At 40.3% G+C, this 25,342-nt stretch overlaps 1 protein-coding gene and 1 non-coding gene across 2 annotated transcripts in view; one reads left to right on the forward strand and one right to left on the reverse strand.

Annotated features, from left to right (window-relative positions):
• The window catches only part of Col6a5 (collagen type VI alpha 5 chain), a 99,303-nt gene that overhangs the window by 49,219 nt on the left and 24,742 nt on the right, over positions 1-25,342 (reverse strand). Inside the window, exons 10-27 of the mRNA XM_027933997.2 lie at positions 24,953-25,095; positions 24,283-24,375; positions 22,612-22,665; positions 20,732-20,803; positions 20,364-20,390; positions 20,202-20,246; positions 20,062-20,115; positions 18,151-18,213; positions 17,449-17,514; positions 16,993-17,046; positions 12,541-12,576; positions 11,969-12,031; positions 10,349-10,411; positions 9,006-9,068; positions 6,176-6,238; positions 3,631-3,681; positions 3,473-3,508; positions 888-950 (exon numbers count right to left, since the gene is read on the reverse strand). Coding sequence (XP_027789798.2) covers positions 888-950; positions 3,473-3,508; positions 3,631-3,681; positions 6,176-6,238; positions 9,006-9,068; positions 10,349-10,411; positions 11,969-12,031; positions 12,541-12,576; positions 16,993-17,046; positions 17,449-17,514; positions 18,151-18,213; positions 20,062-20,115; positions 20,202-20,246; positions 20,364-20,390; positions 20,732-20,803; positions 22,612-22,665; positions 24,283-24,375; positions 24,953-25,095 — 1,109 coding nt within the window. The remainder of the gene's footprint in view (positions 1-887; positions 951-3,472; positions 3,509-3,630; positions 3,682-6,175; positions 6,239-9,005; positions 9,069-10,348; positions 10,412-11,968; positions 12,032-12,540; positions 12,577-16,992; positions 17,047-17,448; positions 17,515-18,150; positions 18,214-20,061; positions 20,116-20,201; positions 20,247-20,363; positions 20,391-20,731; positions 20,804-22,611; positions 22,666-24,282; positions 24,376-24,952; positions 25,096-25,342) is intronic.
• Trnaa-cgc (transfer RNA alanine (anticodon CGC)) lies at positions 1,056-1,123 on the forward strand. Its single transcript has one exon. It is a non-coding gene; the product is annotated as a tRNA-Ala (tRNA).

Consider the following 25,342-nt stretch of genomic DNA (forward strand, 5'->3'; position numbering starts at 1 on the left):
AAGAGAGCAGCTGCTAATATAAGACAGATCAATTGTTTACTTGTAATATAAGCTCTGCATTCTTAATCATTGGTAAGCATCCATTTTACCTCTTAGCCCTTCATTCAGTGATACACTGTGCTTTGGCACCAGCTGTGCATTGAAATCTAAATTAGTCATAAACTGGAATTGGTACTAATAGAAAAAGCAAATATACTGGGGTGCACAGAGATCTAGTTTTTAAAAAAGCTTCTCATCTGTAAAACATAAATAAGAAGCAGGACATGAGTGCCCACTGAAATGTATCCAGCCAGATGGAAAGTTTATGTTGAATTACATCTCTTTCACACTGAGGGGGACCATTGATAGCTGCATTCAAACTTTAAAATGAAAAGGATGCTTGTCTCAGCATTTTGGAGTTAAATGATCATAAAAATCTAGTCCATATTTTGCTAATTATAAGATCTTAGTATTCTTATTCAAAACAAATACCCCCACCCTTCTTATGGGTAGAGGAATCATCAGAAAACCCTCAGGGACCCTGAGGGAAGATGTCAGTTTCATTTCCATTTACAGTGTTAATATTCTGGGATTACATGTGCCTTGGAAAAGACTGAAAGGCACTGATATTTCTGCAACAGCCAGTCATCAATTTGTAAATCTCTACGGTAGTTCATATTCATGGAACCATAGACATTTAGAACTGAAAGTGACGTTGGATGTTACTAAGTTTAGTTCTTAGGTTGTAGAAATAGAGGCCCTGAAAAGGTGTACGGAAGGTCACATAGCTAGCTAGTGGCATTTTAGATGCCCCTGGGATGGAGCTACAATTCACATTTAATATTACAACATGAAAGCAGAGTCTGCCAAAGAAACATTTACTATTTCTGAAATGCCAGGTCACTTACTGATAGTCCCCTAAACCCTTTGGGTCCAGGGTCCCCAGGAATTCCAGGATCACCAACAATACCCTGAAGATTCAGAGAAAAAAATCAAGATGTTAACATATGTGCTATAAGAGAATAAAAAAAAATTGTCTCCAAACCAAAACTGAATTGCTCTTATAAGAATTATACTATAGCTCAGTTGGTAGAGTGCTTGCTTCGCATGCACAAGGCCCTGGGTTCAATCCCCAGTATCAAAAAAAAAAAAATATATATATATATATATACACACACACACACACACACACACACACACACACATAGGCCAATACAACATTAAATGTCATCTTTTCCTGTCATTTGGAACTGTCATTATGTCCATTTAGATATTCCCTAAATTATTTTAATATTCAAATAATACAAATATTTGCATATAAATACCAACTCAGTGACTTTCAGTTACTAAAACTATCCAAAGAAGATGCTTAAAAACCATGGAAAATATAGACTATATAAAATATAGACTATATAAAATACAAAATAATTAATTATTTCCTAAATTCATGAATTATTTTTAAAAGTTGAAGGTTAAAAAATTTTTCTGACTTTGGTGAGAAACTAATTTTAACAGTTATTTATCAATATGCTTATTTCACTTATGTCAGTAAATTTATATATGCTAATTTTCTCCCTTTATCAGTAAATTAGAAAACAGATCCTTTATAAGGAGAACTCTTATCCTAATAGCTATTCATATAGTCTCTTCTTGTGTCCTTTTTTTTCCTTTTTAATTTGGAATTGTCTTTTTTTATTCACTAGTACATTTTTAATTATACAGATAATGGGTTTCATTGTGGCTTAACCATACATGCACATAACATACTTTGAACATCTCCACCCCCTCTCCTCCAATTCCCTTCATCTCCCTTGAATCCTTTTCTGCCTAAAGAAAGAATATTTTGGTAAATCATCAGTTAAAAATACTTTTTAAGAGAATCCAAAAACTGGCTGCTTTCCTATAGGGGATTTGATTAGACATATTCTAATTTTTACCCTATATTTTGCATTTTGATCTGAGCACCAACTATTTGGAAAACATGGTTCTGAACACTTTTTTTGAAATAGAAAATCTTAATACAGAATCATTGTGCATTTTCATAAAATGTGAGCTACTTTGGATGAAATAGAAGACCCATCTTCAATCTAATAGTCAAGGAGGAATTCTAGAAGAGGTCTGATCAAGAAAGTAACATAACAAGCCAGGCACATGCCTGTAAACCCAGCACTACGAGAATCACAAGTTTAAAGTCAGCCTCAGCAACTTAGTGAAATCCTGTCTCAAAATAAAAAATAATAAAGTCTGAGGATGTGGCTCAGTAGTGGAGTGCCCCTGAGTTCAACCCCTGATACCAAAAAAAAAAAAAAAAGGAAAGAAAGAAAGAAAAAGAAAAAGAAAAGAAGCAGCAGAGTGAGGCTATGCTTTGGGGAAAATCCAGTGACTGTAGTATTTGGGACCAACAGAAGCAGGCAAAAGATCAAAACAGAAGATCAAAGATCAATGAGATGGTATCTTAGAGTAGTTTTAATTTGCATTTCTCTGATTGCTATAGATGATGAGCAATTTTTCATATATTTGTTGATTGATTGTACATCCTCTTCTGATAAGTGTCTGTTCAGGTCCTTGGCCTGTTTATTGATTGGATTGTTTGTTTTTTTGGTGCTTATCTTGTTGAGTTCTTTATATACTCTAGAGATTAGAGCTCTATCTGATGTGTGAGGGGTAAAAATTTGTTCCCAGGATATAGGCTCCCTATTAACCTCACATATTATTTCTTTGGCTGAGAAAAACCTTTTAGTTTGAATCCATCCCATGTGTTGATTCTTGGTTTTAATTCTTGTGCTATAGGCGTCTTATCAAGGAAGTTGGGGCCTAGCCCCACGTGATGGAGATTGGGGCCTACTTTTTCTTTTATTAGACGCAGAGTCTCTGGTTTGATTCCTAGCTCCTTGATCCATTTTGAGTTAACTTTTGTGCATGGTGAGAGATAGGGATTCAATTTCATTTTGTTGCATATGGATTTCCAGTTTTCCCAGCATCATTTGTTGAAGATGCTATCCTTTCTCCAGTGCATGCTTTTGGCACCTTTGTCTAATATAAGGTAGTTGTAATTTTGTGGGTTAGATCTCTGTGTCCTCTATTCTAATCGTAATGCAAAAATAAATGAATAAATAAATTTAAAAAAAAGATCGATGAGAAAACTATTGTCATCTTTCAGCCAAGAGGAAACAAAGGTCGCAATAATGAAGGACAAGTAGTAATAGCCAAGGTAGTGAATGAGATAACAAAGGCAGAGAAATCAAGAAAAGAAGGAAGAACTAAAGTACAAAGGATACCTGTAGGTGGAGTTTCAAGGTGTGGGACCTCAGGCAATGAAGGACAGGACTATCTTTTCCAATACAAAGATTCATAGGAGTCATAAAGCTCTGGGAGAAACAACTGCACTGCTCCCACCCAGCCCCCACCTTCCCATTACATTCAGACCTACAACCTTAACTCTCCAGAAGGTTAAGATCACGATAATTACAAAAGAAGTTCATGTGCGCAGTACCTTCTGCCCTATATCTCCAGGGAATCCTCTTGGACCCTGTAATTTTTCAGCAGAAAACAAATAAATCAGCATACCACTTCCTCCGTAGGGTTATTTCTTCTGTTATTATTTAGGCTTGATTTATCAATTTTTTAAAAAGAATTGTTTTCCATACTTACCTTTACTCCTTTTTGTCCCTTATTACCATAACCTGGGACGCCATAATCTCCCTGTAAACACACCAAATCATTTCAGTTTCTCAGAGTTGAAAAAAACTAATTGTACCCGATACCAGTAGAGAAGCACTGTGGACCTCCAGGTGGAGGGGGCCTGCTTGGTGACCCTGAACCCTGGGAACATGTGTGTTGCTAGGTTTCCCTCAGTTCCTGAGGTATGCCCTGGTTCTTCTTCGGCCATCTCCACTCTAACCAGTGCAGGAAACAGAAGGATGGTTGTTCAGGACTCAGATCCAGTGGCCATTTCTTGATTGGAAACTTAGGAGTTGGTCCAATGAATATGGGTGAGGAATCACCCAAAGAATGATGCTAAATGGCAAATAGATATACAGGGAAAATGTGTTTATCCCCACTAGGAACCAAATAAACGCAATTGAACAGATAGCATTTGTGTCAATGGCAAAGATGGGAAAACAAAGTTAAATATCCATGTTGGTGTAGGGGCCCTAAACCAAACATTCTCCTGCACGTGGCCTATATATTGTTTGAATTTTCCTAATGGCATAGACAAGTAGAATTCAAAGCCTAATTAAATATGAAACATACTCTTTGACTCAACTATACAAATTCTAGAAACTTCTATGTAGAAGATGGAGCAGGGATACAGCTCAGTGGTAGAGCACTTGCCTAGCAAGCACTAGACTGTGGGTTCGATCCCCAGCATGGCAAAAAAATAATCTCACACATACACATTGCATTTATCCAACATTTTAGTTAGGCATAATAATATTCATTGGTGTGTCATTTAGGATAGTGAAAACCTGAAATAAAACTAAACCTCTAATAATAAGAGACTGGGCAAATAAACTAAGGTAGAATATTTGAAAACTATTAAGTGTCATTGAGAGAAAAATGTAGCGACTTGTCAAGACTAGGAAGAAATGCTCATGATACATTAGGAACCAAATAAATGCAATTGAACAGATAGCATTTGTGTCAATGGTAAAGATGGGAAAACAAAGTTAAAGATCCATGTTGGTGTGGGGGCCTAAACCAAACATTCTCCTGCACGTGGACCTATATAAATGTTCTTTTTAAAAAGAAGGAAAAATAAAGTGATTCTTCCTTCTTTTTTATTTTTATTTTTTGCTATCTCCAGGATATGAATAAAAAATATCTCAAAATGGTGAGATGGTAGATAATCTTTCTTTTCATATCCTTTGCCCATTTTTAAGCTTGTTAAATTTCATTTCTTTTTTTCTTTTCTTTTTTTTTTTTTCCCTTTTTGAATATTATGTTTTCAAATTAGATCATGAAAAGGCACTTTGAAGACTGAAGACGCCGGACCATTTCTACAAGCATTCTGATTTACTTTTATGGATAAAAACTTCCATGAAGGAAGATTGGAAGCCTTTGTAGAGACTGTGGACTGTAGGGCATGGCAACGGGTCAGGAACTGGCTGGGTCCTTATATCCATTTCTCTGTGAGCTCCTGGCTCTGTGGTTACTTGTTAATTCCTTCCCCTCCCTCCCTCACACCCTTCTTCCTTTCCTTCCTTCCTATTTTCAAAAACACAATACATTATGATTTACTATAGTCATCATGATGTACAACACATCTCTTGAACTTATTCCTCCTGTCTGAAATGTGGTCTCCTTTGACCAACATCACCCCAGTCCCCGACCCCTCAGCCTCTGAGAACCATCAATTTACTCTGTCTCTGAGTTTGCCTTTTTTACATTTCACATATAAGTGAGATTGTGTGGTACAGTATTTTCCTTTCTATGCCTGGCTTATTTCATCACTCATAATGTCATCCAAGTTCATCCATGTTTTCATACACAAATGACAGGATTTCCTTCTTTTATTTAAAGTGGAATCGTGTGTGTGTGTGTGTGTGTGTGTGTGTGTGTGTGTGATGTTTCTTTATACATTCACTTGGACATTTAGGTTGATTCTGCATTTAAGCTGTGGTCAATAATACACTTGGCAAATTTTCTATAATATGTACACATAATGTTTTTAATAAAAATGTTCTTTTTAAAAAAGGAGTGAAATAATTGTCCTAATATTTGGTGTTCCAAGGGCTGAGATTTGGGTACAACCAGAGCCACTTAGGAGAGAGTGTAAACCTGAAAAGGTGATGCTCTTTCTTGGCCCTACTCCCCTATCTCCTGTTGTTGCCCTAGAGTTTTACAAGGAGAGAAACAGGAAGTTTTGTTGTTCAGCAATAGGTATCTTCATGGCTATACTGGCTGCTAAAATACTGCAATGCCCTATTCTAACTCATTCATTATCCTCTATGCCTCCCCCTTATTATTCTCCCTCATTTTAACAGATAGAGCAAACTCAGAGAGAGAGAGAGAGAGAGAGAGAGAGAGAGAGAGAGAGACAGATGTAGAATATTGGAGAAATGCCCCCACATCTTCCCAGATGCCTAAGTACCTTCCATACCACAGATGCTTGTGCCAATAGTGTCAGCCCCCTTCTCCTTACCTCAGAACTTAGCACTTGAAGTTGGGAGGGGAAGGGTTTCAAATTTCATACCTGTTTTCCCCGCTGTCCAGCTGGCCCCACTGGCCCTGGAACGCCAAGTTCTCCAGGTTCTCCCTAGTCAATGAGACAAGAAGAGCTTCAGATTAGTACAATCAAACCTAGCTCCCACCAAAGGATGTTCTGTCCTGGATGTGGGGACTCAAGGCTTCCAGTGAGGAGGGGGTCAGTGCTCAGTAGGGGGACAGGTACAAGTAATGATCTTCCCAAAGGAAAGCAAAAAATATCAAGCACAGACCAGAGCTCGACTCAAGTTACTGCTTTCCCAATGTTCATGAAAGAACTGAAGGAGAAGCAAAGAGTAGAAAAATGAAATCCAGGAAAAGTTTATTTGTTTGCTGAGGCATTTGCTCATCCAACAATTGCTTAATGTCCTGGAAAATAAACCACTGAACACGATAAATATGGTCCTGCCCTCACCAAGGGCAGGTTGTCTGGTTGAAAAGAGAATTGGGCTCTTAGTGGTTAAGCACTTCTGGGTTCAATACCTGGTGCCCCCAAAAAAAAATGAAATACAAATCACAAGTTCTAGCACGTAGGTGGGCTATCAGGAAGAGGAACTCTTATATGCTGTTGGTGGGAGTGTAATTTAGCACAACCACTATGGAAATCAAAAGACTGGGAATGAAACCATCATATGACCCCTTGGTATTTACCCTAAAGAACTAAAGTGAGCATCCTATAGTGATACATGAATACCCGTTGTTTATAGCAGGACAACTCACAATAGCCAAGTTAGGGAACCAGTCTAGGTGTCTGTCCACAGATGGATGGATAAAGAAAATGTGGTATATATACACACAATGGAGTTTCATTCTGTCATAAAGAATGAAATTCTGTCATTTTCAGAAAAATGGATGGAATTGGAGAGCATCATGTTGAACTAAAATAAGCCAGACTCAGAAAGTAAAGGGTCAGAAGCTAGATAGAAAAAAAAACAAACAAACAAACAAAGGGACCTCATAAAAATAGAAGGGAGACCAATAGGGTAGAGAAAGGGGATTGGGAGAGGGAGGAAAGAAAAAAGCGAGAGAGGACATACTGGGGAAATGAAATTAATCAAATTATATTATGTGAAAGCATGAATATGTCACAATGAGTCCCACTTTTATGTATAATTATGATGCACTAATAAAATTTTTTAAGAGCTTGAGGTGCTACGGAAGCAGAGAGAGGGGGAGTCCACACCTGATTTGTGAGCCTGGGGAGGCTACCTAAGGGAACGAAACAGGGAAGTTAAGCCCTAAGAATGTTGTGTGAGCTGGAGGAAGGTAAAAAGAAGTTGGAGACAGGCCAGGACAGTCTCACCAGAGAAAGATGAGCAACAGCCTTCAACTAAACAGGGTAAACAGCAAGGGGTCTCGTAAGCTGCTCCCTCACCCCCTGAAGCTTTATTGAGGTATAATTGACAAAACTGTGTAGGTTTAAGGTATATAATATGATGCTATGATACATACACATATTACGAAATTATGACCCACATCACATTAGTTAACACATCTACTGCCTCAATTTATTACTGAGGTAGGATAGAGGAGATCAGGAAATTAGGTAGAAAGGAGACATAAAGAAAGAACAAGGAAATACAATTTTAATTTAAAGTACCACAAGCTATTCCAGGCTTTTTACTCCCAAATATCTGGGAAATCTTAAAGGTTCTAAGTTCACTCACCTGTGATAATTACTTTTCATGCTGTTAATTTGTGCACCAATAAATAGAGTAAGTTAATAGAGGATATTTTAAGAAACCAATAACATTGGGGGCCTGACAGCATTATCTACCCATCAGATAACAGAGACCACACCAACCTAAGGATCCTGAAAACGTCATCCTCACATACCTTCCCACACCCACACCTCACCAAGTTTCCTTTAAAAGAAGCACCAGAAAACCCCAAAAGCATCATCTCTTGCTCTCAAGATGGTCTGCATTCTCCTTTGAGTGTCTACTATTGCTTTCCTAAATAAATATCTGCACCTCTGCCCACAGATGCTGAAATTCTTTCCTTCACAGTCAAGCATCCCTCTAGTCCTGAGTTGAGTTCCCCTCTTCCAGTGACGTTACCACTCTTTCTTTTTTACTACTCTTTCTTAAATGTGAGAACATTTAAGATCTACTCTGTTAGCAAAATTTCAGTTATACAATACAGTACCATGAACTATAAGCCAAAATGCTTATGTCAGCTCCCCAGGACTTATTTATCTTAGTACTACCTTAAGCTTTGAAGATTTTCCCAAGGGTCATGGGGAAGAGAACTCTGACGACATAGTTTGCTGGGCTCAGTGTAAAAGGAAAACAGACCCTTTGCTCAGAAATTAAGCATTTCCAGGATTGAGTACAGCCTTAAATCAAGCAGGGGCCCATCTCAGGCCCTGTATGACTGTACAGATCCAGGCCCCTGAAGGTGACCCAGTGAGGGACCTCATGGATGGTTTTAAGCAGGGGAGTGAGATTCTGATGAGGCAAATAAGTTTCTCTGACCATCTCCAACAGAGCCACCTGGCATGGTAGATTGAGTTTAGAGGACAATCTACAGGAACAGACTTGAGTTCTGATGTCCCCCACCCCACCTGACTCAGCCACCAAGCACGTTCTGCTTTCAAGAAATTATGGAGTTGAGAAGAGTTCTCAGCTTTGTTTCAAGATGGGCAAGATCACTCTCTCTCCTAGTAAAGGGAGAGGTGAGCAGTTGTAAAGAAAAGAACAGATTAGCAGATGCTGGTGGTGCTTGGATTCATCACATGGGAAATGAACATAAAATCAGAGAAAGGAGGCATGTACTTTTGCTCTTAGCGCTTGAAAACCATAAGAAACAACATTTACCTTTCTCCCCGTAAGTCCAGGTCGTCCAATGCTCCCTTTAGATCCCACTAGCCCAGAAGAACCCTGAAAAGAAAAGGGGAGAGATGCAAAAGTTAAGACCACAGCCATTCTTAGAAAACCCATTAGAAGTGTTTCACTTTTCTTCATGTCATTCCCAGCAGCCCCTTGATGCCTCCTTAACAAGAGGTGTAGCCACCCAGGAGAGGAAGGCATCTGGGCTGAACAGATGACTCAAGGCCCAATCCTACTTAGAGGACCACAGGTCTGCATCTGCTGGGTCATCACTAGTCCATATGAGGTCTTAGAGAGAGAGAGAAAGTCACTACTGACTCAACAAACATTATTTCCAAACATGGGAGATGCTACAATGCACTGATTTTATCAGAACAGGCCACTTTGCTGCTGCCTGTATGCATGTCCCTGTGTGCACACCCACAGTGGCATGCAGGATATATTGCAGTATATATATATATATATATATATATATTTGCCCATTCCAATCTAAAAATGGGCAAAAGGGTCTTTCACACACCCTGCAGGAAGATGACTGAGCAAATACCGGCCTCCCTTATCCTCTGAACTCTTGCTGTCTGAGCTTAAGAACTGGACAGATTCAGATACTGTCTCACACGCACTCCTCACTATCTAAGCTCTTGTTACTCAGGAAACAAGCAGATTCAGTGGGTAACTTTAAGAGCTGGATTTAGGAATCAGAGAGATTGGAGCAGCAAGGAATCACTCGCATTCAAGTTTAAATATCTAAGCTCAAAGGAGACATGTGCATGGCACAGATGATTTTTAGAAGTTAGAGAAAGTAGAAAAATATAGTAGAATAATGCATCAGGTTTGGGAGGAAATGTTCATGGTTCAGCATATTTATATTCTGCCAATGCTTTCTTTGGGTGGCAGGGTGTTACCAGGAATTGTACTCAGGAGCACTTGACCACTGAGCCTCATCCCTTGCCCTATTTTGTATTTTATTTAGAGACAGAGTCTCACTGAGTTGCTTAGTGCCTCACTTTTGTTGAGGCTGGCTTTGAACTCACGATCCTCCTGCCTCAGTCTCCCAAGCTGCTGGGACTACAGGCATGGTTACCACACCCGGCCTGCAGAATGCTTTCTTTAGGCTGATGAAGTGGGTCTGTACTGAGTTAAACCTCATGAAGGAAAAAGAGGCGTGACTTAGATGTAAGTAACCTGAGCTGCACTAAAAATCTGACCCACAGTAATGCAAAAGTGAAATAATCCGTATGTAGATAATTTTAAAATAAACAATATATGAAGATGTTTTGCAGTAAGAGGAAAAGGTTGGAGCCATTGATCATAATGTCTCAGTCACTCACCTGAGGTCCTTTGTGCCCCTGGCTTCCTTTTTCTCCTTTCCTGCCTGGATTTCCACTTGACCCCTTTTGTGGTAACAAAAGAAATACAAGGCAATGATGTCAATAAAACTCTCTTTTTTAAAAATATTATTTTTAGTTGTAGATGGGCACAATACCTTTATTTTATTTATTTATTTTTACGTAGTGCTGAGGATCAAACCCAGAAACTCACATGCGTTAGGAAAGCACTTTACCACTGAGCTACAACTCCAGCCCCAAAGCTCACTTTCTTGGTGAGTGCTTTTGAAGCACCCCCCACAGAGGAAAAGCAATAATCCAACCCCTCAAGAAGGCTTCTAACTATGAGATTAAGCCTGTATTAGAAGAGTCACGGAGGACAGGCCCAGACTCAGTGATACAGATCTTATTATAGAATTCCTTCCCTGAGCATAAGACCCTCATCCTTCTCCTACAGGGAGAAATAAAAATAAACCAAAGAGGAGAAAGAAAACCCATATAAAAAGAAAGACACAAACAACAAATAGGTTCCTCTGATGGTTCCCTGGGCCTACATGCTTAACAATGTGTGAAATAGAGAGCAAAGTAGTTTGAAGTTAGCACTAAGACACATTTTAGCAGCAAACTCCTGTCAGAGGAATCAAAGTATATTTTTCTGACCTATTTGCCATCAGATGCATGGTTCTCATATAGTTCTCTCACATAGAAAAAGAAAACCAAAAATAATGTTCCTCATTATCAAAATACCAGCTGGAAGCAGTCCCTGGCTGCCCAGGAGCCACTGGGTGGAGTTGCAGGTAATTGTCACACAACTCCTGCACCCTAAAGCTTATGAATGGGTCTAGACTGATTCTGTTATCACTCAATCCAGAACCTGCTGGCTCGTGGCTTGTTTCAGGGACTCCAGAAACACTCAAGAGAATACCAAATTCTAGGTTGGTACTAACAATCGGGAACTTCCTAGAAGAAAAATGAGACCTTAGAATAGGAACATCCACCCAGATCTGTCCAAGCTTAAAGGGGGCCCCATACAAGGTGGACTCCATAAGGTGACTAAATACCCATGTGTTACAAAGCCATACTCTAGGGATGACCACGGCTTCTTTCTGGCATGGAAGAGAGCAAAACAGTTGCTCTAATTTTTAACGCCCTTATTACTAATGATAAGACCATGAAGAAATGTAAATGGCTCCCATAAAGCTCAGCCATAATCTAGAAGTGATGTTCCCTGTGTATTTAGCTTCAGGTACTCTGAATAACAGTTTCAGACTTCTAACTAACTTTCCTTTATTGGAGTCTATATGCAGGATTTCAATTATAGAAAACCAATTGATTGATATCAATATTAATTACCAATATAATATTAAGGTATCCAGCATTCATTATTACAAACACCCCGACATGATACCAGGTGAACACACCTTTCTTCTTATAAAAAGCTTAGTTGTGAACTGCAAATGTTGAAGTAGGTTCGGTGGTCCCAAATCCCAAAATCACTGCCCAGGATGAGAAATAATTAATATGGTGGGGGTATAGAGTAAAAATTTCTCAATTACTTATTTGCACAGAGCTATCCAGTTCTTCCCATCAGAATAACCACATTAATGGAATATTCCAACATACCTGTGAACCTTGTAATCCATCAGCTCCCTGAATACCTTGAGGTCCAGGATTTCCTGGTTCTCCCTGTTGGACAAGAGTTTCCAGCATTAAGATTTTCTCCACATGAGTTTCCATATAGATTTTCTCTTTATGGTATGTAGGACATAGGTAGGACACAGGTACTATATTATTTGACTAGTGGCTTACCCCCTACTTTGCCTAGGATTTTGTTCTTCCAGATTGCCCAAGGAATGAACCCAAACTTCTTTCTTATTTTTATAAAGAATTTCACTCTCAGGTACATTAATTCCCAAATGCACATGCAAATCAGTCAAATTCACAGCACTTGGAATTGTGCGAGAATTCTTATCCGCAAGGCATCTGTGAAGGTTTTGCCCTTGATCAGGCCTATCCTGTTTTTTGGAAGTTGAATTATTGGTTGTGTTTCCCACTTGTTGGTGGGGATCACATCCAGTGCTGGGCACTTCCCACAGCACCGTTGTCAAATATTCATTTATCCCAGCACCATCTGCATAGGGAGAAATGTTCTTGGTCCCCTCTACCATAGAAGACAGGAAATAAAGGGTACTTACCGGAGCACCTGGGGATCCCCTTCGGCCTTCCAGTCCCTGGAACAGAACAGACAAATTGTCAGTGTGTCTGGATGGAGGGGCTTCTATGGGCAACCAGTCTCTCTCACTCCCTGATGGACATAAGTAGTGAACAGCTCACAAAAAGGACTTCCCTGAGGCACTTTCCATACACAAGATTTCACACTGGGTGCTTCATTACAGATCAACATTTGGGGGATTGATTGCAAACTAATCTAAATGTCATCACAGATCAGCCGCCAGTCTGAGGACCTCTGACCTTAATATTATGTTGGTAATTAATACTCAGGAGGCTGTTTGAAGAATCAAATCACCCCCAAAGAAATTATCTTCTAATACTGCCTCTCAGGAAAACCCACAAAGCACTCTATATGAATTCCCCACAGAGAACAAGAATGTCATATCTGTCTCTCTGCCTTGGGCTTCTAAATATACCTCAGCAAAGAGTGAAGCTTCTGGACATAGGGATTTCCTATGGGCCCCTAAAGTTTGCCTCTATGGGATTCTACAGAAAGAAAGTGGCTGACAGCATCCCCTGCACTCTGTGATGGTCCAGATGTTACCACCAGGTTCACCAGAGAATAGCCAGGCTGATCCCTCAAGCCCCACCTGTCTGCTCCTTACCAGAGTAGCCACCTAGGGGCATCACTTCCCCTTCCCAGAGGTGACCAAGCCGGATGATTTAGGTCCCAGACCCCTATTTCTTTTCCCTTAAAATACAACAAAAATCTGCCCACTCACACCACCACAATCCCCACACCTTTAAGAGAACTGTGGAACCTTCTCGACCTCCCATTCACTTTGTGCTAAGATAAACTTATGATTCCTTTAGGTACAAGACAAATACTTAAAACAACTCTATTAATTCATTTGTGGCATGGAAATTATTTCAATACTGCCATTTCCTTTCGACTGCCCACTACCTGAAGTTTCTTAGAATAAACACCCTGCCCAAATACCATCTCCACCAGTCTGACAGATGGCTAGAATTTTTCCATTAAGGTTCTGCCCTTTGATTCAAGGTACTCTCCTTTTAAAATGCAAATGCACTTTAGGAGAAGTTGCCCAGGGTAACTTGTCGGCTGTTTGTAGCTGGATGTGACTAGAGATAGAGGCTACTCTTTCTATGATTTCTCAATTCTGTCTCCATTAAAAAGCAATGATAAAATAATGTTTGTTGCATGTAACAGTGAGTACTGCCCACCGCTATCCTGAGTCAGAGACACAGCCCTAGAAGTCAGGTAGTCTTGAGCTGAGCTCTACTCTTTAAGCCTGTGTGACACAAGACACCTACACAATGAACCTCACCCCGGGTGGCAGGGGTGGCCTGGGGCCCCAGTCTCTAAAGTAAGACATCTGAGTGCAAATTCCAGTTCTGCCACTTATTAGCTGTTGTAACTTTGGGCAAATTGCCTAAAGCTCCTTGATGTTCTCATCTGTAATATGGATATAACCATAGTTATCTGCCTCATGGACATAGTATCAGGCTTAAGCAAATTAATATTTGAAATTGATGGACCTGGTACAAAACACAGGATAAATATAAATATTTGTAAGGATTCTTCCTGTGTGGCAGGCAAAAGGTAACAGGACTGGAATACACATTCAAGTGTATTTTTTTTCTTTTTTTTTTTTAAGTGTATGTTCCAGTGAGCTGATCCATAGTTGTAGTGACAGCTGACGCTACATTTAATCTATACAAGTTGAAATTCTGTCATGCAGGAGGTAACGTCTGGAGTCTAGTTGTGTAGTTCAGAATCTGACATCGCTTAAGGGGCTCTGACTCTAGTGCAGAATTCTGTCCTTCGTTGGAAAGGTGGTGAAGAGGGTCAAAAAGCTTCATGTGTTTCTAAGTCAACACTGCATTATTTAATTCTAAAGAAAAGAAGTCATAAGGGAGCCAATCAGCAGGAAAGTTGGGTAAAAGAGGAGGAGGGGACTGAGAACCTCCAGTCCTTAGAGTGACTTAAAAGTCATTGACTAGCCTATCCAAGGATGACCCCTACCCTACCCCGGCACCTCTTTTTTAAAAGTGCCTGATTAATGTATCAGTTGTAAAGCTCCTTCAAACTGAAAGTATTTTCTCTTAAGCCAATAACAAATATTTATCTTTAAAATCTTAACCTAAAAAATAATAATAATCTAAACAATAAATGGTTTAAGGAAATGAGCAGACACTTCACAGAAGAAGATATACAAGTGATCAACAAATTTATGAAAAATGTTCAACATCACTAGCAATTAGAGAAATGCAATCAACTACTCTAAGATTTCCTCTTACTCCAGTCAGAATGGCAATTATCAAAAAATCAAGCATCAATAAGTGCTGGCAAGGATGTGGGGGAAAAGGTACACTGATTCATTGCTGGTGGGATTGCAAAATGGTACAACCATTTTGGAAAGCAGTATAGAGACACCTTAAAAAACTTGGAATGGAACTACCATTTGACCCAGCTATCCCATTTCTAGGGTTATACCCAAAGGACTTAAAAGCAGCATGCTACAATGATGCAGCCACCTCAATGTTTATAGCAGCTTAATTCACAATAGCTAAACTATGGAATCAGCCTGGATGCCCCTCAGTAGATGAATGGATAAAGAAACTGTGGTATATGTTCACAATAGAATATTACTCAGTCTTAAAGAAGAAAGAAATCATGGCATCTACAGGTAAATGGACGGAGTTGGAGAATATCACGCTAAGTGGAAGTAAGCCAATCCCAAAAAACCAAAGGCCGAATGGTTTCTCTGATAAGTGGATGTTGACCCAAGAGGGGCAGAACAGAGGAACTTTAGATTGAGCAGAGGGGAGGGAGGGCAAGGCAGGGAGTGTGTAGGGGGAGATGGTGGAATGAGATGGACATTATTACCCCTATGCATAGGTGTGATTGCACAAATGCTGTGACCCTACATCATGTACAACCATAAAAATGAAAATTGTGCTCTATTTGTGTAGAATTTAAAAAAAAATTTTTTTAAAGAGAGAGGTGAGAGAGAGAGAGACACAGACAGAGAGAATTTTTTATATTTATTTTTTAGTTTTTGGCAGACACAACATCTTTGTTTGTATGTGGTGCTGAGGATCGAACCCGGGCCGCACGCATGCCAGGTGAGCGCGCTACCACTTGAGCCACATGCCCAGCCCCCCCCAAAAAAAAAAATTTAATTTATAACATTTATCTGATCTTGCTTCTTTACTGCTTCCTCTTATTAGATTTGAATTCTCTTATATGGAAAAAAGGGCAAAGTCCCAAAGAATGTCCCCAGAAGCACTGGGAAGCCTCAGTCATTGGATTTCACATCCTTTCCCTTCCTCAACATGATTCAAGATCAACAAAAGAGGGGGCTGGGACTGTAGTTCAGTGGTAGAGCACTTGCCTAGCACATGTGAGGCACTGGGTTTGATCCTCAGCACCACAGAGAAATAAATAATTAAACATTTTTTTAAAAATGATCAACAAAGGCAAGAGGCGGCAGAAAACTATCTCCACTATGTATCCTAGAAAGAAGGGCGAGCAAGCAGCAGCCCACGTGAAAGATGAAAAAATTCCAAATCTATAATAGAAAAGAAAGCCAAATATGTTCAGTTCCCTCTTGCACAAGACTCTGCCAAAACCAAGAACTTTGCCCATTATTCTCTTTTCATGATGTCCACACTGAGCACGAGACAGAGGAGTTTCCGACATTTACAAATATCGTCCCTAACTTTAGCAATTCACAGCGGGAAAGGTGATTTCTTGGTTGTTCTTTTCAAATATCAGGAAATCTAACGGCCCTGTTTTTGCTGTGATAGGCTTGATATCATGTGAATGCTATCAAGTTACCCTAGGACATTAAGGTGGCCCCAGAGTTGACCCTAATCACCAGTGTTTTGGTCCATTCAAGAAGAATTTATTTGTGATTCCTCTTTTCCATTGGCAACATGTAAAGAGAAAGTATGTAATCTCCCAAATTCACACTATTCTGACATAGCTCACAGATGCTCAGATGCTAGGGGAGGGCATTCATGCTCAAGTGATCAACTCTCTTCAAAGATATTCAAAAGCATCTGGAAGGTGGAAAGGGAAAGGCGGACTCTATCACATGGTTTCTCACCTGGGGAGATTTTTGACTCCCATTCCCACCCCCCCACAATATCTCCACAGACATATGATAATATCTGAAGTAATTTCTGGATGTCACAAAAGGGAGGAGTTTGGGGTGGTGCTACTGACATGCAATGGGTAGAGATCAGAAATGTTGCAAAACACCCCCAATGTCTAGGGCCCCCACAAAGCATTGTCTGGCCCCAAATGTCAACAGTGCCAAGAGTTAGAACCCCTGCAAATGTATGGTCCCTGGAATCAGATGACTCTGTAGCAACAAATAATTTGAAAGCCTCTATGGAACTTCCAAAGGATAGGAGGGAAAATAAGTGTCTGCAGAAACACTTACCCGGCTTCCTCTGGAACTAGGACTTCCTTGTGCCCCCTTCTGCCCAGTTGTACCCTAAAAATACAATAATTTCCCCAAGATCATAAGGCAAAAGATTCTGAGTATTTAGAAGTATCAGCAATAATCATCAAATATTATTAAAACAGCAAAATGAGAATGTCATGCTAGAATCATTCTTTATATTAATGCTGCTGGTTAGATAGTCATTAAGGAAGAAAAAGGTACAGGAACATACCCTGCTACTCCAAGTTTTCCCAAGTGACAACACTTGCCAGAAACTTAATAATTTTCCCATAAAAATGTAACCTGCCATGAACATGACTTATTTTAACAAAATAAGGCCCCTTTAAACATAGATATGTGTGTTCAATTACAGAAGGGTTATGCATTTTACTAATTTTGCTTAGCTCAATAATGAAATTAATCAACTCATATATGTAAAATAGATCCAATTACTTGTCTTCCTTGTTCTCCTTTGGAGCCCTTTCTTCCTTTGATGTTACTGTTTCGGCCTGGATTACCCTAGAAGAAGATTTTAAAAGTAATTTAGAATCCAAAAATATAAGCTTCCTCACCCAAAATGGTATGATGTAAAACTACTAAGGTTAAGGGATGAGAAGTGTGAGAAAATTCTCCAATTTGAAACTCAGGATTTTTTTTAAAGTATGCAAACAACATTTCCCCAGTTTGAAGGAAACGTAGTGATAAATGAAGAATCATAAGAGTCCTTACTATATAGTGATTTCCCCTGAAATGGCAGCCTCACTGATGCCCTGGTCCAAACATTCTTAGACCATTCCCTCAAACGCATATTAAGATTCTCCTGTAATGGAATCTACAAATAGGGAGACTACAGGTCAGCAAGATTAGTAGTCCAACACACAACACTATGGAAACGTCTCTCCAAAGGAAACTGAAAGTCTTGACATATCAAAAGGATTCCTAAGATAGAAGTTTAGTTTCCAGTTCTGAACCTTTCAAATAATCAGGCCAGATCAGTCAAGGATGAATTTTTCCCAAAGAAGCCTCAGTCAACACCTACCACCCCACTCCTAAGACAAGCATTTGCCTATAGGTTAGCAGGAGACACAAAGGGAAAAGAGATGGAACTGGGGAGGAATCGGACAATTCAGAAGCCACTGGACTTTAGGAACTTACAGGATCCCCTGGGAAGCCCTTCTCTCCATCTCCCCCAGGGGGACCTCTGGAACCTGGACTGCCCTGAAAAATAAAATAAAATAAAACCAGCTTCTGTGTTAGCTTGTAGGAGACCTTTATAATGATGTTAAATGTTAAGCAGTGTGTGGTGTGGTGGGGAGGGTGATCCGCCATATAAAACATTTCATGTTCTTCTATCTCAGCCAGGTTCCTGCAGGCTTCTCAAGTTCATTTTTAAGCTTATGGTCAGAATATTTGTTGTGAAAAGCATCTAGAGGACTAGCATAGGACTAAAGACTCTCTGCAGTGTAGGAAATGTTCTGTATCTGCACTGTTCATTATGGTAGCCACTATTGAACACCTGAAAAGTGGCAAGTGGAATTTTTAATTTTAATTAATTTAAATTTAATCCCATGTGGCTGGTGGCTACTATACTGGACATCTTGTCCATCTAGCAACTTCTGACATCTATATTCAAATTTCCCGCTGAAAACTTCCATAAGGATTTTCCATTTTCACCTGAAACTAATTGTTCCCAACTAAACTTGCCCAAGCCAGGATCCTTGCAGGCATTTAAACCAACTCCCCATTTCCTGCTCCTCTGGTCACCTTGACCTGGATATCTTATGTCTCAGAGCCAGAACTAGGGTAAGCCAAGAGAGGCTCCTAGGGTACAAAATTTAGAGGGGAACTCCCTCTGCCTAACCCTGACAGTGAGTGCCTCCTTTCCCCTCCAGGGTGCCCTGCTTGCTGCACCCCAGCCTGCGCCCTGCTATGTTCTTACTGTCCTGTAGACAGACTTTCTTACTGATATTGCTTCACTTGAAGGCTCTGTCCCTGCTCATCTCCATTACTACAGAGCCACCTCTCATCCCTCCTTGCATCCAAGTCATCTCCAACACAACTTCTACACTACTGTCAAGTAATATTTCTAAAATGCAAATTTAATCATGATACTTCTGCTCAAAATCTTTCAGTAGCTCATCATTGCCTAATGGATAAAAGCCAAACTCCTCCATGTGGCTCAGCGGTGCCATCCTGATCTCTTCCTGCCACCTCCTGAACCTTGTCTCCTGCCTATGCTCTAATGCTCCCTCCGCCAAAAAAGACAACATGCAGCGCCCCCAAGCCACATGTCTTTGCCCATGCTGTTCCTTCACCGAGAGAGCTTTTCCTCCACATCTTGGCCTTGCTAATCGCTGTTCATCTTCACCTCCAGGAACCTTTCCTCCAAGAAGACTCCTGGATATCCCCCACCCTGAGGCAGTTAGGTGTCCTTCTCTGGACTCTTACACAGCTGCCTACAATGTGGCCCCAGTCACATCCTAATGATATATCTGTCTCCCCGATACACTGTGGGATCCTTGAGGACAAGGACTGTGTGGTTCACCTCTGATTTTTTAGCACATAACTCAGTGTCTGGCATATGATAGGTGCTCAAAACTATTTGATAAATAAATGGATCAGAACATAAAAATAATTTTAAATTCATTTCAACATTAATGGATGTTGAAATGAATTTAAAATTAAAAAAAAAAATGTTCCACTGTGATTTGCTCTACCAAGGCCAGCAAAATAACTTTCTCTTGCTTTTTTTTTTTTTTTCCCTCTCTGAGGCCATAAAGAGAACACAGATGCTATCGATGGACAAAAGCATTCATCTTCAGACCTCTGAAAAACATGCCCATAGAAGGACCTAACATGCTTTGAATTCTTCTAGCTGAAAACTCTTTAAAATCACATAGTTACACACTTACCCCAAACAAAAATACAGCATCTATTCCTAGGTAATAGGCTTTCATTCTGCTGTCAAGTCAGCTGTCAATATTATCCCAAAAGTGAGTGACACACCACAATTAGGACTCTCTCTGTCACCAAACGCTCCTTCTTTGATGTACACAAAAGTGTTACCTGAGATCCTGGATCACCCTTTTCTCCTTTTCCTCCAGGAAGCCCATGAAAGCCCTAAAAGAAGAAAAACAAAATTCCTATTTTTAAAAATGTATCAACCTCATGATGGTGCTATGAAAATTTGAAGAAAAATGGCTTACCTCTTCCCCATCAAGCCCATCAATCCCATCTTCTCCATGTTCTCCCTGAGAGACAAGGATGAACAGCAGTCAGGTAAAGGGGGGGGGGGGTCTCTGCCATGCACTTACTGGGAAACTCATCCCTTTAGGAAATCAAACTTGACTGAGAAGAAATTATGATACCTTATATCCAGAAAATCCTTTGGCTCCCTGCAAAAGAATAAATATCTGTCACTAATGTATCTAGGACAACGTGTGGATTTATAGACTGTAGCAGGAAGGGGCTGCCTTGCTAAGGAGAGAGACTGTGTAGCTCTTTAGTCACTCTGGCTATATATCTGCAAAGGGGTTATAGATGGAATTTAACTAATGCTCAAGACTCCTTGAGATTATTAAGTATAGAATTATAATCTGCTAACAAGGAAACCAATTGATGTAACTGGAGAAAGAGAAAAGGAAGGGAAGATAGAAAATGAGGGAGTGTAGGAATGCAGGAGAGAGGAAGAGGGTGTTACAGGGAAGTGAAAATAGCATTTCCAGCAGAACTTTACCTTTTGACCCCGTATCCCCGGACATCCTGCAATTCCTCTGTCTCCTCGGGGTCCAGTGTCTCCTCGTCTTCCCTAAGAAAAGGAATCCGAACAGATATTCAAAGTGACACTTTTAATAGAAGCTGCTAGCAATTTGCTTTCAGAGTGTCGAGCCAGAGTCCACGAGCATGCCAAGTTTTAGGCAAAGCAATTCCTCCTGCAACTTGTTCATTTAAATCTATCCTTTTCCCCCTCGATTCACTTTTTTTCCCTGTCAGTCTTCAGAGCTTCCTAGCAGATCCAAGGTCACAAATAGACGCAGAATGAGCTCAGCCACTTCACTCCCTCATCAGACAGTGCAGCCAAAGGTTTGGAAGTAACTTCACTTTCTAGCCACATTCCTAGGACTCCAGTAAGATGCTGGCCCTGACCTCTTGCCTAGTTCCCTAATGCTGTACTGGGAGAGTCAACACGGCTGACACAGAGAAGCAAGTCCAGGAGACCAGAACTGAGCGGAAACTGTGCACAGAAAGTGACACTATGGCAAGGATGAGAGCACAGAGGCAGAAGAGCCAGTCCTGGTGGGCAGAGTCATCAGGTTAAAGATGCCCAAAGGCAGACCTGTCAAAAGGGAAAGCGCTCTCAAAGATGTGCATGTCCACCACTAACCCTGCTTCTCCCAAGAAATATTGAAATATGATAAATGCCAGAGTAAAATAAATTTCAAGAGAAGGATAACTGCATGCTCTTTGAGGGCAAGCCCCTTGCCCCCAGCCCTTTCACTTTGTGTCTCTTATGGCTGGCTCGGGTCTGGGTGCATAACAGGTACTCTTAGTTTGCAACAGAAGAATAATTGTTTAGCTATGAACTAATTCTTCCCTTCCTGATAAGATAGGTGACAAGCGATTTTCCTTTTCCCTGCTTTGCTTTTCTTTATTCTGAGGATTATTCCCTGTAAAAGCCCCCAAGTCTTGCTCATGGCCACAGGTTGCTGAGAGCTCCCTAAGTCTTATAACTTCCCATTGCCTGGGCTTTAAGCCAGCTTTGGGCTCTCAGCCAGGCAAGTGGGTCACACTATTTCCCATACTCAAAGTGCTCCCGAGTGGCTTGGTGGTCTCTAAGAGCCCTTTGGGTATAAGGTGAGAGACGAGAGTACTCTCCTTGATGGCTATTTTGTAAGGTATGGGTCAGCATTAGAGTCCTAGAGGAATTTATACATGTTTAAAATGAGAACAAGGCTCAAGAAGTTAAGTATCTTGTTCAAGGTTTCACAGCTAGGTCTCATTCCAGAGTCTGACCTTTTAAACATTATAAACTTGCTGCCCAGACGAGGAGCTGGCCTTGATTCTAAAGGGATGGAGATCTAATCACAATGCTTTCGGAACTTTCCCTATCCCAAATGGAGCCATCCAAGGGCTCTTGGTTCCTCCAAATTCCACTCATAATTTGGGTTAGGAACAAAGTGAGAGTTCTGGTTGTACTGTCCAATACTGAGGTTCACAGACCTCTATAACATTTAATCATGAAGCCACACCTTGCCTGGCCCACTTCCTTCTCTTGGAGGGACATATGCTCCAGCTCTGGCTGAAGGCCACATACTAATAAGCACTAGATTTCAGGTCTAAAGAGAACTCTGCAGCAGATAACCTGCTGCATCCTGCTTAGGGTAGAGAGGAAGAAGCCCAGCTTCCGACCATTGATTAAAAAGCATGCCAATCTACGTGTCTGTGAACCCGTTCCCTCTCTGTCCCCAATCTTAGATTTAGGAAAACAAGCCTTTCCCCAAAAATGCAATTAAAAATTTAAATAAAACCCTAATATACCCTTCTGTATGAACATAAAGCTTTTCATGGAAAAGAAGATATGTGCAGGTGGCAGGAGGAGAAGTCTCAAAAACTTACAGGGTCTCCATCTTCTCCCCTGTGTCCTCTGCTGCCTTTTAGACCTGAAAACCCCTGGGAGGAAAGAGAAAAGTAAAATTTAGACATTCCCCATGAATTCAAACTTGTGAAGTTCTTGGGCATTCTAAGCAAGCTCCTCCCTTCAACATGATTTGGGTTTGCAGATGTGGCTGCCAGGGTCTGGAGCTGGTTTCTGTCTTGCACTCATCTCTGAAGCCCCTTTGCAGACGGTGGACCCTCCTATTGCCAGCAGGAGGCTGACCCTTGGAAACCTCCTTGCCGATAGGGGTCAACAGGGCCACTCCCCTGTCTGAGGGATTTGCAGGGAGTACATCTGTGACTGACATAATTTTTTAGCAGGCAAATCAATAATATTTCCAAAGGGATCATATTATTTTCCCCTGCTTTTTTGAGAGCTCAGATTAGAACAAGCACTTCCAACACCATGGTTATAGATATTCACATTGCAGTGATCCCTCCCTCAGCCTCATAGGTTATTTGTGGCAAAGATTCATTTGAAGTTTGGCTTCCCCACCTCAAATACAGATCCCCACCTTTTGCTCAGTCTACTAGGGAGGCTATGCTCCCCTATAATATAAATCTACTATTGACCCGAGAGAGGAGACCTTGCTAAACAAAACATCACAATGGAGTAGAAAGGTTCCATATAAAGGATCTTCCCACAAGGATGGATAATGCATTAATCATGAGCAAATATTATCATTAATCTCTTTTTTTAAAAGTCCTTTTTATCGTGATGTCGAAAATACATTTGAAAATGCACATAAAATGAATAAAATATAAAAGTTCAACTTAATTATTATAAGATGAACTTTATTCAATAATTTTTAACAATTATCCTATGTAAAGAGTGTGCAGTTCATCATCAAGACTGAGAATTAGAACATTTCCAGTCTCAGGCCTAGTGCCCACTCCCATCACAATCTACTGGATTCTGCCACTCTCCACCCACTCCACCCCAGGGGTACACTCCTGGTGTGTTGGATATTTCCTTGCCTTTTTCAAATATTTCACCACTTAAATATTCATCCCTAGATATTATATTTAGTTTCTTCTGTTTTCAAACTTTTATAAATGATATCATACCATTTTTAATACAGACCATATGTATTCTTCTATGTTTTGCTTCTTTTGGTCATTACTAAGTTGGTAAAATTTAATCCATGTTCTTGTGTGTAGCTGTAGTTCATTCATTTGCACTGGGTGTTACAGAGTATTTCTTTGAAAATGCCATGATATATTTATATTCTGTTGTTGTGTCATTGATCTTTCATAATTTGTTGTTTTAAAGGCCTATTAATCTACAATGCTCTGATTTTTTGCAGTTCAATTTTGTTCCGTTGCTGATAAAGCACAACTCTCTCCACTATTTTTAATACCTTTCGGGCTGTCAATAGCAAATACAAAAGTGTAAATCGCACAACCAACAAGCAACATCACTAAGAATGTCTGAGAGAAGGGGGAACCATTCTTAGCAGCATTATCAAAAATGAGTCCTTGAACTGGCTCCTACAAAGAAAAGTTACATGAAATGCCCAAAGCAATTACATTAGTATGAAGGGAAGGTCACGAATTCAACCACTCAGTCTCAGTCTCACCCACACCAAAGCAAGGGACACTGGAAATAAGAGTATCCCAACTGAATAGTACCTTAAAGCCTTGTAGTCCTCTGCTCCCATGAGGTCCCGGAACCCCTGGACATTTGCAAAATTCACAGCAGCAAGCCCTCTCTGCAATGTTTCCCTGGAAGGGAACAAATAAGCAGGTGTGCAACAATCATCAGGAATTTTGTTACCTAAGAATCATATTCACCCAAATCAATCCACCACCTACAAGCCTACCTCCTGCCTTTAAATAAGGGGTTTCAGAGAATAAGAGCTGCTTTTGAACTTAATACTGCAGAGAGGGCACCAGGCTAACAACTTCATTGGCAACATCCCCTCTCCAAAGGAAATGATCTCTATTATTGAACGGGCACAGAATACACAGATGACCACAGGCCAAGTTTGCCCAAGACTTTTGGCTCCTAGTTAACAATATCCTAAAACAGGAATTTCTACAGCATGAACTATTGGGAGCTTTTTAATTTGATTAGGGGTTGGTTGGTCCTCAATTCCCTACACATTCATTTAGTGAAATAACAAAGAATGAAATGATATGCAAACTATAAAGCCCGATGTTCTGGTCTTTCATACATTTTTATTGACTAAACACCATGCGCTACATTTACTGGGCCAAGCAAAAGTAGTCTTTTTGGAAACAGCAAATTTCAATTTAGTTCTCATGGCATTTAGAATAACTGGATTTTTCAACAACTCACCAGGTACTGTGAGAGCATGCTGCCCAGTTCCATCATTCCAATGGTCAAGTGAGTCCTATAATCAAATCCTTTTCCAAATTCAAAGCTGGAAAACTCATCATGAGCAGTTGCATTAAGGGACACCACCAGCAGACCATCAAGTCCTATTTGGTAAAAACAGCAGATATAAAATCAAAGAGTTGTACATGAAAACAGAATTTCCACTCAGTGACCATTATCCAAAAGGGGGGAAAATCATAAGAAGTAGCAGGACTTCCAACATATGAAGAAGCCAACAGCAGATTTGCCTGCATTTCTGAATATACATCAGACTGTGGTCTCTGACTTTCGCAAGAAATGTCCCTGAGAAAAAGAATTCAAAAGATACGATTTACAAATCTATTGACAAAC

This window comes from Marmota flaviventris, chromosome 8, assembly GCF_047511675.1.
Source record: "Marmota flaviventris isolate mMarFla1 chromosome 8, mMarFla1.hap1, whole genome shotgun sequence".
Taxonomy (NCBI): Eukaryota; Metazoa; Chordata; class Mammalia; order Rodentia; family Sciuridae; genus Marmota; species Marmota flaviventris.